Source organism: Oppia nitens, unplaced genomic scaffold (genome assembly GCF_028296485.1).
Source record: "Oppia nitens isolate AA-2021 unplaced genomic scaffold, nextdenovo-longstitch-racon4-pilon3 scaffold4_pilon_pilon_pilon, whole genome shotgun sequence".
Classification (NCBI taxonomy): Eukaryota; Metazoa; Arthropoda; class Arachnida; order Sarcoptiformes; family Oppiidae; genus Oppia; species Oppia nitens.
In genome coordinates, this window is record NW_026533232.1 from 3939140 (window position 1) to 3952741 (window position 13602).

Below are 13602 nucleotides of genomic sequence, written 5' to 3' on the forward strand. Positions count from 1 at the left end.
TCATTGTTTCAAAGTAGAGATTTTATTAAGCAATGCTAATGAGTTGTGTTTGTCTATTGCCGTCACTGTTAGTAATGGCTTTTGAATGACTTTAAAATTGAGAAAACTTTGTCTTTCTGGTAATGACTTTGAGAGTAGGATCTGTTTGGATGGCAAAAGTCACTTCATATTCATTTTCATTTCTGTCTTAAAGTAGACGAGAACTTCATTATTTAAGTGATATTTTTATATTTAAAAAAAACTAAATTATTTAATTTTTAAAAATTGCTATATAGTGTATTAGTTTTATAATTTTATGTCATTCGGTAATTAACTTAAAAATATAATTTTTAATATGTGATTTTTATAATTTTGTGAATTTTTTAAATAATAATAATAATTTTAATTTGATAATAATGTTTGTATAGATTATTTGTTTTAATGTGAATCAATCAATTAAATAATACTGTAGTTTTAAATCATTTAATTAAAAATATAATCCAACTGTGCAAACAATAATAGTATCAATTGTTTTAATTGTTATTTATTACTATTATATTTATATTATATTGATATAATATTGTGGCCAATTTGCATATAACATACAGTAGTATATAGTAGGCATCGGTATCATCATATGTGACAATATGAGAGCAGTTGGCAACTCAGCGTTTGAAGGTATTGTCGATATATTCAGTGTTGAGATGAATGTGTGAATGTTTGTATGGATGGGTATGTTATTGTAGTGAGTTTATGATGTATATGAGCGCCAATAATAACTAAACACAGTTTACTGCTATATAGTGACTATAGTGTCAATTCTTTGCATATTATAATATGATATAACTTTAGCAGTGATAGCAATACACACTTGTATTGACTCTTATTATTATTAATGAGATTTAGTGTTCACAATGCTATGAATGGTTAGGCCAACGATTAACTTTTATAATAAATATCTGCCAATCGTCTAATAAAACATGTGTTGTAGTGTAATAGTGATGAGTAGACCGATGGCTGTCTTTATAGTTATACCAAGTGTTCAATATGTAAATAGCATTCATGACAACACTGTTACCACTTCTTTGTGGTCTTTTAGCTATGAGACCATAGATTTGTTTATAGCTCTGAACCACTTCCAAGGCTTGTCTAAACAATTGCTTTAGGGCTCCGATATTAATGTCGTTCCCAGTAATTCACTATTCAAACCATTTCTATAGTTAAAGCCATATATTCTTATCTCTAACGAAGTGCACTAAACATTAAGTCAAACACTATTTTTGATGTCATTTTGTGCCAAACATTGTATTCAAAAGTTAGTTTCACTTAAAAAGTCGTATATCTTAATGATAGCGAGTTTTTTGTTTCCAATTTAAACAAAGATTAAAATCCATTGGATTTGTTTCAAACCAAACATCTTATATCTAACAAAAACATTATTTTTATTAAGTTTATTAGTTTTAATTCTAAATATTTTTAACTTTAATTTGATATTAATTTTGGCAGCCATTTGGTAATTATTGTTTCAATTTTAAAATGAGTTTTCAATTTTGTATTATATATATATATATTACATATTATGTAATAATAACATTAAATTAATGTCCAATAATAAATAAATTAATAGAACTTATTCTTTATTTTTGGTTATTAAGTATTAAAATTTCTATTAATTTTTAAAAGTAAAGATTGAAGTAATAATTTTTTATAGGTTTTGAATTCTCGGATAGTTTTATGTTTTATACAGAGTATTGGATTTAAAATAAAACTTTGTTTTGTAATATTTAGCTAAAAGTGTTGTCTATTCAGTTGATGTCATATCGATATTCACCGCCAAAGTGAACGCCTCTTTTCCGTTGTGTGTCTGTCTTCCCCCTTATCCCTGACAGACCCTCTCTTCAAAATCTCTCATATCTCCCTTTCCTCTATCGGGCCCTCTCTCTCCTCTTTCTCTCTCTCTCTCTATATATATATATATATATCAGGGTTAAGCAAGGGAGGTAGGGTGGGGTCAAACCATTTGACCCTCTTAAGATAGAAATTTTCGGATTTGACCCCCAGACTTTTTGACCAAATGTAAAAAAATTGTTTCTTAAAACCGAGGAGAAAAGACCCCCCACCTAAATTTTTTTAAGGTTATAAAAATTATAATTTTATTTGATGTTATTTTATTAAGTGTTATTATGGTTTTAAAATTTATATCAATCTAATTATTCGGGAATTTAAGGAATTTTCTCTTGAACCCCCCTTGATTTTGGATTTAAAAAAAATTGCCATTTAAAAATGCAATTAAAGTCTACAACCCACCCTAGATTTTTCGAGAATTTTGTAAGTTGACCTCCCCTAGACCCCCTAAAATCCAAAACCTTGCTTAACCCTGATATATATTATATATATATATATATCACACTCACTCACTCACTCACTCACTCACTCACTCACTCACTCACTCACTCACTCACTCACTCACTCACTCACTCACTCACTCACTCACTCACTCACTCACTCACTCACTCACTCACTCACTCACACTCACTCACTCACTCACTCACTCACTCACTCACTCACTCACTCACTCACTCACTCACTCACTCACTCACTCACTCACTCACTCACTTACTCTAGTATTGCACGCAATAAAAGATCAATATATTGATTATAAAGTGACGCAAAAGTGAGTAAATAGAGAAAGTTTTGCATACAATCGATGGGCACCCATATGGTGCACGACATACATACTGCCTGTCCTTTACGTATTACTCGCTCCTAACTTTTAATTAGTTTCATAACTTACTCTAGCATTAAAAATAACAGTTGCGATACATTTTACTTAAATATTTTGATTTTTATTTTGCACACAAAAAAATAAAATGTTATTATATAACTGTTAGATTTATTTCATAAATATTTTAAGCAATATAAAACTAACTAATATTTTCTATATAACGTTTGAATAGATTATTTTGAACATATAAACAATAAGATAAATCTTATGTCCATAAAGTGATGATGACTTACTTGGAGTTCAAAAGTTAAAGCGTTTGCATCATTTGAATGGCTATTTAATGGTTTATATATATATTTTATGAGCTATTAATGTAATATAATGTTCAACGGGAATGTGTGTCAAGTGTGGTGTAGTATAATGTCTTAAAGCATTTATTCATTGTATGGTTTGTTTGACAAAAATATTTATGAATGCAATTAAGTAGAGGCCGAGTGAGTCGTTGTGAAGGCCAATGATGCCATTGATGGCCATAAAACTGTTTGAATCCATACAATCTATGGGTTTGCACCAAGTCTTGCGCACAACATTACGCTCTCTCTCTCTCTCTCTCTCTCTCTCTCTCTCTCTCTCTCTCTCTCTCTTTCTCCTTATTTCTCTTAGCTCTCCCTCTGTATCTATCGGTGCCTTTGGAATGTATATACGCTATGGTTTAGATTGAAGGCAAAGTAAGGCATGAATTGTAGTGATGGACGCAAAATATATGGCGGAATCGGTTTGACTTTCACTAGTTTTAAACGATAATATGATGTTTTGTGTGTCAATAATTGAATTATTTTGTTGGTATACAATCACCGGTATATATATATATATATATTGTTTATGTTGACTCCTATAATTGATAGGTAAGTGATTAGAATTATTGTTTGTTATATAATATTTAGCTTTTACTAACATGTGTTATGCAGTTTACATTAATCTATAAATTGTTGGAAATATTAGATACATTGATTGATAGACATATTTGTTATAATTGTTTGTTTTGTTTTGCTTTGCTTTACCTCATCTGATGGTTAATATCTTGAAGTTGGCAACAGTGCTGTTGACCGACTCATTGGTTGTCAAATGAAGTCATGCTTATGTTAAGTGTTAGTTTTATTTAATGGTGAAGTGATATAATGGGAAGTCTGTCAGACTTTGACGACTAGTCATATGTATGTCTTATTTTTGATAGCTTTTCCAACTAAGATAATGCATGAATGCATTCAACACTATATATTGAATAGTAAATGGATAGCAATGGATGGTATGGATGGCAAGTATGGCATTGGGATGGCTTGCAGTAGCGATTCTCATGTCATTGCAATGGCAAGTATTTTATGCATAAGACCAATGAGGAAATGGCTCGACAGGACTGGGCTGTTATTTTCACGATTACAGACCCAAATGATGGGTTTTGGATGCAATTCATATAATATAACATTTCATTGTATATTAGGCTTTGCTTCAGGTTTTTCCGATTCGTGATAAATGAAAGCTTTGTATATAATGTACTCTTAGTATATATGGTGTGATAGTGTCTGTAATGTGTATAATGTGTACAATATATACAATATATTGTAATGTATTTGAGGAAAGACAGCTCCGGGCTCTTTGATGGTCGAGTCACTCTTAGTCTGTAATTTTCATTCTGCAATTATCCTCAATGGAGCCAATCCTTGCAATTATTATGATATGTTCTCCTCTTAAAGCAAGACTTGGCTCTAAATACAGCATATTTTGCAGTTCACTATCACATATGGAGTTCATTTTGCTGGTGACCCCACTGTCTCTCAATGTTTGGGCAACTTTTTTGATCCAATCATTTCAATAGATGGAAATTATTACGTTTGTGTCACACCATAGACAAGCAGTCAATGCAGTCAATGATATTTATAAAATACATATACAATACATATGCATATCATTTGTCTGTCTTTGATCTGCATCTCCATAGAGACATGTATTTTACATTCAAACACAACTTCTTTGGTTGGCTGACAAACATAATTAACATTTCATTTATTTCTATTGGATTTCAAATCAAACGGATTGCCTCCACTTATTGCCTGTTTCTCTACTCACCGACACTACCATTAAGTACAGGTGCAACCAAATTGTGATACAGACGTCGCAATTAATTGTTTTTTATCGCTTACCCTCTCATTTCAATACTGACTTTTCAATCAGACATTTCAATATCTCTTTGTCTCTCAAATTCATAGCATAACTCAATTTCTTAAAATTTTTTCTGTCTTTGATTAAGATGTATAATATCATTGAATTTAGTAACCAATACGTAATTTTGTTGTCATATAAATGACAAAAATCCAATTGTATGCAAAAAATGACAATCAATCGTATTATATAATATTAGTCCATAAATGGTTTGTCATATACTTTATATTATAATAAATGGCGACTTTTTTCAAATAACTTCAACTTTGCTTATTGTTGTCTGCATTGGAAATATTGTTTCAACGACACAAAGGTTTTTATTCTCCATTTTATATATCAATGTTCATATGATAACCAATTTTTAAAAATATTTTTTTTATTATTTTAGTTACTTAACAATTAAATAAATTTGATAATAATTTATGTTATTCTTTATGACATTTATTTAATTAATATTTGTTGTAATATTAATAATTAAAAAATTGTAGAAAAAATCAACTTGGTACTGTATGATAATGATAAATTGAGCAAGCTCATTTACAAGTTACCCTGTAGACCCGGGCTTTTGTAGACCACATGTGTCAGAAGCTCGTTTCTACAGGTTTCTTGAAAATGTCTATTTCATTCATTTATCATTTTTTTTATTGATATTATTATATTTTTAATTAAACCATTTTCTCTATTTATTTAACATTAATAACTTTATGGGAAAGTAAATGAATGAATGAATGAATGAAAGAGAAAGAGAGAGATTTAGTGAGAATGAGATTAAGTGGCAATGAGTTAAATATAGTACTCTCTGGGGATATCTTAAAGCGGCGATCGATTTAATATGAATATCTTTACTCCCATTGGGATGATTAACATTTACTTAACAATTACTATGTATTATAAATTTTACATACATTGTAAACATATAAATAAATATCATTCATGTTATTTAGATTTGATTAATTTATTTTTTATGATACTATAATAAATAAACAAAAAAAAAACAGAAATTTAATATATCTATAAATACTTTTTAACTTCATTTAGCAATTTAACACTTGTGATAATTAAGTGTTATTGTGTAAAATTTAATTATAATATCTAAATTTTATAGAAATTATCTTATTTATGATATTAATATTATTGTATTATTAAATTTAATATAAAATTGATTTAGATTAATTATAATCGATAGTAAAATTATTATTTAAATAACATTTATTATACATTAAATTAACGGAAAGCTTTATATAATATAGTATATAATGTGTTGTATGTGATGTCAATCATTGAAGTTTGAAAAGTTATGGGAGGGTTGGGTTACAACCCATGGCTGTCAGTCTCGTCAAAATGGTTGAGTCGACAACCTATTGATGGATTCACATTTGTTTTGCCATTAGATTTCTGCCATTATTTCTACGTTTCACTTAATATAGGTTATAGTATATTTATATATATCAACTTTAAATATTATATTATTATTATACTGTATTATAGTATATTTAATAACTTTTTAATATTATATTTATTAATATTTTGTGAAATAATGTTATAAAAGATGTTTGTATTGTTTTATTTTCTTAAATAAAAATTCAACTTTAAAAAAATTGTTGATTGTATGAATATAATAAATATAAATTTATTATCAATGTTTTGTTTGTTATTATGTCTTGTTTGTATATAATTATAAAATAAAATAATATTCAAATTGTATAAAAATTTATAAAATATATACAAAATATTAGGATCATTTAAAGTCTATTGCGATAGAAATACAAATATTGCTTTTAAAAATTGTATATTTGTCTACATTTTTTTTAATTAAGAGTATCATATTATTTTTATTTTTAAGTAATCGTTATTACAAAATAAAGATATAATTTTATTAAATAATAAAACTGAAATATGAATTAATATGAATAACTAATAAAATTAAGTATGTCTTGAGTTACCCCACCTTAAAATATCAATTTTTACTAATTTTTAGAAATCAAATTAAAAATTAAATAATATATTTCTTTCATTAAAAAAAAGTATTATTAATAATACAGATAAAATCAAAACTACTTACAATATATTAATAATACTGTAAGACTATAATAATAAACCTTTTGTTTTTTTGTCAAAATTAAAATATAAGAAAATATTATAAAAAGTAATTTTATTACTTTATCATAAAATTATTAATAATTGCGTTAATAGTGTAATAATAATTTATAATGAACTGATACAATAACAACAAATATTAATTACAAAAGGCTATTAAAATATAAAAATAAATATATTAAAAGCAAATTAATGGTCATATTATATACACTTAATTTGCATTTGCATTCAACGCATACATAATTTAGTTTTGTATAACTAATAGTTTATAATAGTCTAAAACTTATTTTTGTGTTATATTAATATAAATATTTAAAGCAAATATATTAACAGTAAGGTGTGACAAATCTTGTTTAGTTTACTGCAACTATTAAATAATTATTTGAATGTACTGTATATACTATATATCAATTAAATTATATTTAAATTTAGCTTTGGATTCATTGATATTAAATATGAAAAACTATGTAAACGTTTGATATTACAAATAATGACATATTTTTTGGATTTATTTACAATAATATTTTTAGAGTAATGAAACTATTTTCAATCAATTAGATTATACTGAATGTATTGCTTTTATCAATATTCATGTACAGTATTACAGAATCTGTAATACAGATTGTAATTTACAGTGACCTTAACATAGACTATAAAGTTTGTTATTTGTTGGAAAGTTAATCCTAAATGTAAACCAAAGTATTGATACAAATAAAAACATATCACATGTAGGTATACTTACCTTTACATTAGTATGAGATTATGTATATCATTTGATTATACATTAGTTTAAAACAGCATTTTTGTTATAAATATTGAAATAATTATTTATATCTATTATATATATATATATATATATATATATAATAATTGAATTTAATTATTAAAGTTGTGTTTAAGTAATAGTTTAAAACAAATTAATGATAGATTAGCTTAAAATAGATTAAAGTTAACTGAATAACACATTCAACATTACTGTGGAGTTAATTTTTTAATAAAAATAATTTGTATTTAATTTATTATTAAATTTGTTTTATATATTGTTAGTTATTTTTACATTGTATATTTATAAATAAAGTATTTAAAATTATTTTTCATACAATAAGCCAATAATAAACTAGTGTTTAATGTGAGACAATACGGTACTTAACTTTTATTGGTAACCATTCATTCATTTAATTAATTAAAATTAAACTGATATTTATAATTATTGACAAAAGAGAGGAAATTGTGTTTAATATACAAAACAGTTGACTACAAACTCTAATTTATTTTTGTTTTCAATGATTTTCATTTAAATCTATTGTATGTCATAACTTGAAATTACAATTAATTAGATCCTTAAATAAATTTATTGGTTTATAAAACTAATACAATTACATAATAATTTATTTTTTATGTTTATAGTAATTTAACAGACCATTTGATAAAACTACAAATATTGAAGTGATAGAAATAAATTTAAACAGTTTATTTTATAATTTAAATTTTATTAATTATGATTTGCATATTTAATATATAAATTTATCAAATGTATTATAATTATTTAATTATATTAATTAATTGCTTAATAAAATAATACAATACTATACTTATGTATTATTAGATATACTAATATCTAATGGGCGGCTCGTAGCCTTGTTACATTTTAAAAATTAAATATCTCAAAAACTGTACATGGTAATTTATTCAAATATAGATTAAAATATTATGCCTTATATAGGATTTAATTAATTTAATTAAAAAAAATTTTAACATTTTTTTCATTGATATTGTTTTAATTAAATTAACTTTTGCGGCGAAATTTTGGCCATTTTTATTATTAGCCGTCAATGGCCACTCGCATTACTAATGATAATGTTTTATTTATTTATAACAATATTTTTTTTGGTTACAAAAATAAAAAGTATAAAAACAAAAATCCTATACTTTCATGAGTATTTTGGAAGTTTTTTGAATAAATTACCATGTACAATTTTTTAGATATTAAATTATTAAAATGTAACAAAACAGAGACCCACCAGTTATAATATAAGATTAATTTATTTTTTATATGTATAGACTCTACAGTATAGAGTCTACAGTATAGTGCAGTACAGTATTATACTGTATTGTATTATATATTGAATTAATACGTTATTGATGGACACATGTAAGCAAATGTTGACATAAATACAATATATTAATAGTGTTTGAATTGATTTGAATGATAGGTGTAATCAATGGTAATGATTATCATTTAATATTCATTTAATATATTAAATATAATTAACAAACAAATTAATACTTATTTTGATTGAAAGGCTCGATATTTTAGCGGTGAAGACATCGATGAGTTCAGAGATTGTTTTTATCTGATGACTCACTCGAACGGAACAATCAATACCATTGATGAACTCAAGACAATCATGAGATCACTGGCAATGAGTCCAACACTGCCTGAACTCAAACAATACTTTCAATCAAAAGGTTTGTCAAATGAGTTAATCTGTTAAACCATTTATTAGTTACAAAGTATGGGTTTGTGTCGATTAATAGGCGGAAAGTTATCATTTGCTGACTTTCTGGATGTAATGCACACCCATTCCGTCAAAGAGAAAGTCATTCAAGAAGTTATGGATGCGTTCAGAGCGTCGGATGGCAACAGAAACGGAACAATCAATGGCCGACATATAAGACATTATCTCATGGATTGCGGCGAAACTATTGACGAGAAGTTGTTTGATGCGGTCCTCAGAGAGGCCAACATTAATCCATCGATCAATGCAAACATCAAATATGAAGACTTGGTTCGCATTATATGTTCACCGATTCCCGACTATTGACCATTTATTTGATGACATTTACTATTTGTATCATATTTTTACAAATTTGACAAATTTTTACATCTATTACCATATTTTGTTTCAATTGTAGTATTTATATAATAATTATTTACTTAATTGTGATAATCAGGACATCGGAAAAGTGATAAACAAAAATAAAAAGTTTGGAAAAAAAAGTTAATTAAAAAATGATATAAAATTGATGTTTGAATGTATGCTTCAAAAGATGTCAGCATTGGTTGAATGGATGTCATAAATGATGAGAGAGTGTGTGACTGTTGTTTTGCAATCAATTGATGCCCAAAATGGTCATACATTGAGACAACTATGAGATCACAACATATCTGTGACACTATTGGCCAATGAGTTGTGTCTAATAATTGATGCCATTATTGGCCACCAATTGATATAACAATTTGTCCTCAAATGTCGTAATTGTTTGCTTACAGTTGTATTGTATTAATGTATTAGTGATCAACACGTTTAACACTACAGTAGTATTGATAACACGTTTTCATAGTTATTGTTGTGAAGAGTGTTGAGTGCAGAGCAGTGCAGAAGAGCCAAACTCTTGAGCCCTTTGACTGACATTCAAATCACTACCAATTGAAAGGACATTGACTTTTGAAAACTTTTGAAAACTCTCTTGAGATCTATTGATTTGATTGTTGAACGCAATGGATCAGTGGTTAATGGCTTCGGCGGCTGTGGTGGCGGTCAGTGCGACCGGTCTTCTCAGTATTTTATTGATTCCAGTGATTCAACGTAACCATCACAGCGATATCATCCAGTTATTGGTCGGACTGGCCATCGGAACGCTCACTGGAGACGCTCTCTTACATCTTCTGCCACATGTATTGATCACAAAAAAAAAATATTTTTGAAAATTCTTGAGCTTTTCTTTGTCTTTGAAGGCATTTTCATCTCACGAACACTCAAATGAAATAACTATAACTAATAGAACCAATTCTAACAATACTGATGACACTCTTGAAGATCATCCAACTGGTCATCACTCGGATCAGGTCTGGTTTGGATTAATGGCTTTGTCGGCTATCATAATCTTCTTGGCCTTTGAAAGAGTTGTCACAATAGTGTCAGATCTTTGTAATAAATCTCATAAGAAATCTAAAGTTAGTTTAAATTATTTGGAATTGAAATAGAGTTTAATGACTGATATTTTGTTTTGAAAAAAGTTGGAAACTTATAACCATTCGGTTGGAGAAAAAGTATCGAAACATAACATGACTTCCGAATCGACTCCAGAACTGGAGAAACTCCGCAACACATCTAATGAAGAAAATATCAAAACCAAAGAGTCCATTGAAGGCGATTGTTTGGCAGGCACTGCAAGCTCTGCTCACAATGACATCCAAATGACTGAACAGTGTCATAGAGAGACCCGCGTATACCCACATCCTGATCCCGATAGGGGTTTTGTCATAGAATTGACAGACCATCATCACCACCATCAAAGACAGGCAGCTCATAGTAAATCAGTTATCTATACGGTTATTACAGGTGATGGTCTTCACAATTTCTGCGATGGAATCGCTATTGGGGTAGCCTTTGCTGGTAGTGGTGTCAGTGGGGGTGAGTAAAGACCACTTTTTTATATTTATTATTGTATTAATAAATTTTTGTTGTTTGATGGCATACAGGTCTGAGTACAACAATTGCAGTCTTGTGTCATGAATTGCCCCATGAAGTCGGAGACTTTGCTGTATTGCTGAGAGCAGGTCTGGCAGTGAAGAGAGCAATAATTTACAACATATTATCGGCTTTTCTATGTTTTATCGGTATGACTGTCGGAGTATTGGTCGGTCGTATCAACGACTCGTGGTTGAGCGCAGCAATTGCTGGAATGTTTCTATACATTGCTTTAGTCGATATGATACCACAATTGGACTGTTGTCCGACACAGTCAGGAACGACACGAGCTTTTAAATTGACTGTTCAACTGATCGGAATCAGTATTGGAGTCGCCATTATGTGTGTCATCTCGTTATATGAAGACAGCATTCAAATTAACTTTTAATATATCGACTGTGATATTATACAATAGTATTGACTTACTATTTATAGTATAAAATATTTTAATTTTTATTAACAATTACTACAAATCAAGACTAAAATGCAGACAAAATTAATTTAAAAATTTAAGAAAATATCCAATCATTGATTGACTCATCACAAGAACTGACTTTATTTACGCTGTCTTCCGATGAAATACTATCTCCGTTGACATTATTTTGGATACTATTTACCGGTTGAACGTTAGGAAGTAATGATAACAAGTTATTATGCGAAGACTTCTTAATTTGTTTAACAAAACTGTGGTCCAAGAGTTGAGAAGCAGTCGGTCTATCAATGATTAAAAAATGATAACAATTTATTAATTAAAAAATATATATTTTAACCCAAATTGACAAATACCTGAGCGACGGATCAAAGTTTAAACAGCAATCAATAGTAAACTTATGAAAGGATGGACTAAATGTTCTGTTTTTGTAAATCTCGTATTTGTGTCTAATCTCTTCACTCATTTCTAATAATTGAAATAAAAATTAATAAAACAGTATTAACAAAAAAAAAATATGATTAATATAAACCATCAATTTCAAGATCACGAATCTCATCACAAGTAGAGTCTAGTGGTCGCGGGTAATGTGCGGTCAGTTTATCCAAAAGCATTTCAGTTAACTCGACGTCTTGGAAAGGGATACAAGTGTTTGCCAATTCACAGATAGTTATTCCCAAACTATAGATATCAGACTTTGCATTATAGCCTAAAAGGTTTTGTTCGAGTATTTCTGGAGCCAACCAAATGAGATTTGGTTTGGCATTTGTCGGGTATTCATGTATTGCTGTTTGCCATTTGCCGTCATTCATACAACTGGTTGAGTGCTTTAAACCCGACAAAAGACATCGACCATCGGGTGCTGTCACCAAAATATGAGATCCGCGGACCGATCGGTGTATTATTCCGCGTTTGTGTAAATAAACTAAAGCGGATAATACATCTCTTACTATGAATGCAATGGCCAACTCTGAAAATGTTTTAGTTTTTGAGAGATCACTGGCAGATCCATAGGCTGCTAAAGGAGTGATTGTCCACAACTGGAAATCCCTAACAAACGAACACAGAATTGGCAGCAAATTCTTGTGTTTTAAAAGACACGTCGACTTGATTTCATTGACCACAAACTCAATGTTGTTAACCATCTCTAAGTTGGTTCGTCTTAACGCATATTTATCGCCATTTGGTATATATTTGACAATAAAGTGGTCATCACTTGTCTTCATTTGATTTACGCATTCATACAGTTGTGGCAACGATTCCAGTCTTTGTTCAACAATTGCACCAAAACTAGACTTTGAGTTTGATTTATGTATAAATGTATTCATTGTTTGCCACAAATCTCAAGCAATGAGAGTACAAAAAGTGAATCAAAACAATGACGAAGACATTGGTTTTAAGACAATAAATCAATTGTTGTTATAATCAGCGATACATTCATTCAAATGAATGCAATTTAAGTCAACAATCAATGTATGGATTCTGCGCTTTGAAAGCACTAGTAATGCAATGTTAACGCAATGACTGCTATAATGTTAACCCAATATAACCTCAAACCTGTTTTCCAACAAAACTTATATAACTTATTAACAGTGAAATCATCTTTTAAAGTGAAGTTCAACTACGAGTCCACACAAGTTTGGCTCAGTCTGTCTGAGACATACCTGACCGAAGACTTG

General features: G+C 28.6%; 3 protein-coding genes across 3 annotated transcripts; 2 read left to right on the forward strand and 1 right to left on the reverse strand.

The window, feature by feature from the left end:
* Positions 1–9146: 9146 nt before the first annotated feature.
* LOC128959833 (calmodulin-like) lies at positions 9147–9980 on the forward strand. Its single transcript, XM_054305850.1, has 3 exons — positions 9147–9243; positions 9322–9487; positions 9557–9980. Exons 1-3 carry the CDS (start codon positions 9241–9243, stop codon positions 9841–9843), a joined length of 456 nt encoding a protein of 151 aa, XP_054161825.1. The 5' UTR covers positions 9147–9240; the 3' UTR covers positions 9844–9980.
* Positions 9981–10068: 88 nt separating this feature from the next.
* Positions 10069–11881, forward strand: LOC128960621 (zinc transporter ZIP6-like). Its single transcript, XM_054306743.1, has 4 exons — positions 10069–10697; positions 10758–10976; positions 11040–11436; positions 11505–11881. The coding sequence occupies exons 1-4, from the start codon at positions 10521–10523 to the stop codon at positions 11879–11881; spliced, it is 1170 nt and encodes a 389-aa protein (XP_054162718.1). The 5' UTR covers positions 10069–10520.
* Positions 11882–11921: 40 nt separating this feature from the next.
* LOC128960622 (STE20-related kinase adapter protein alpha-like) lies at positions 11922–13555 on the reverse strand. The gene is made up of 3 exons (XM_054306744.1): positions 12456–13555; positions 12280–12391; positions 11922–12207 (listed from the first exon to the last, which is right to left on the reverse strand). Exons 1-3 carry the CDS (start codon positions 13249–13251, stop codon positions 12003–12005), a joined length of 1113 nt encoding a protein of 370 aa, XP_054162719.1. The 5' UTR covers positions 13252–13555; the 3' UTR covers positions 11922–12002.
* Positions 13556–13602: the final 47 nt, after the last annotated feature.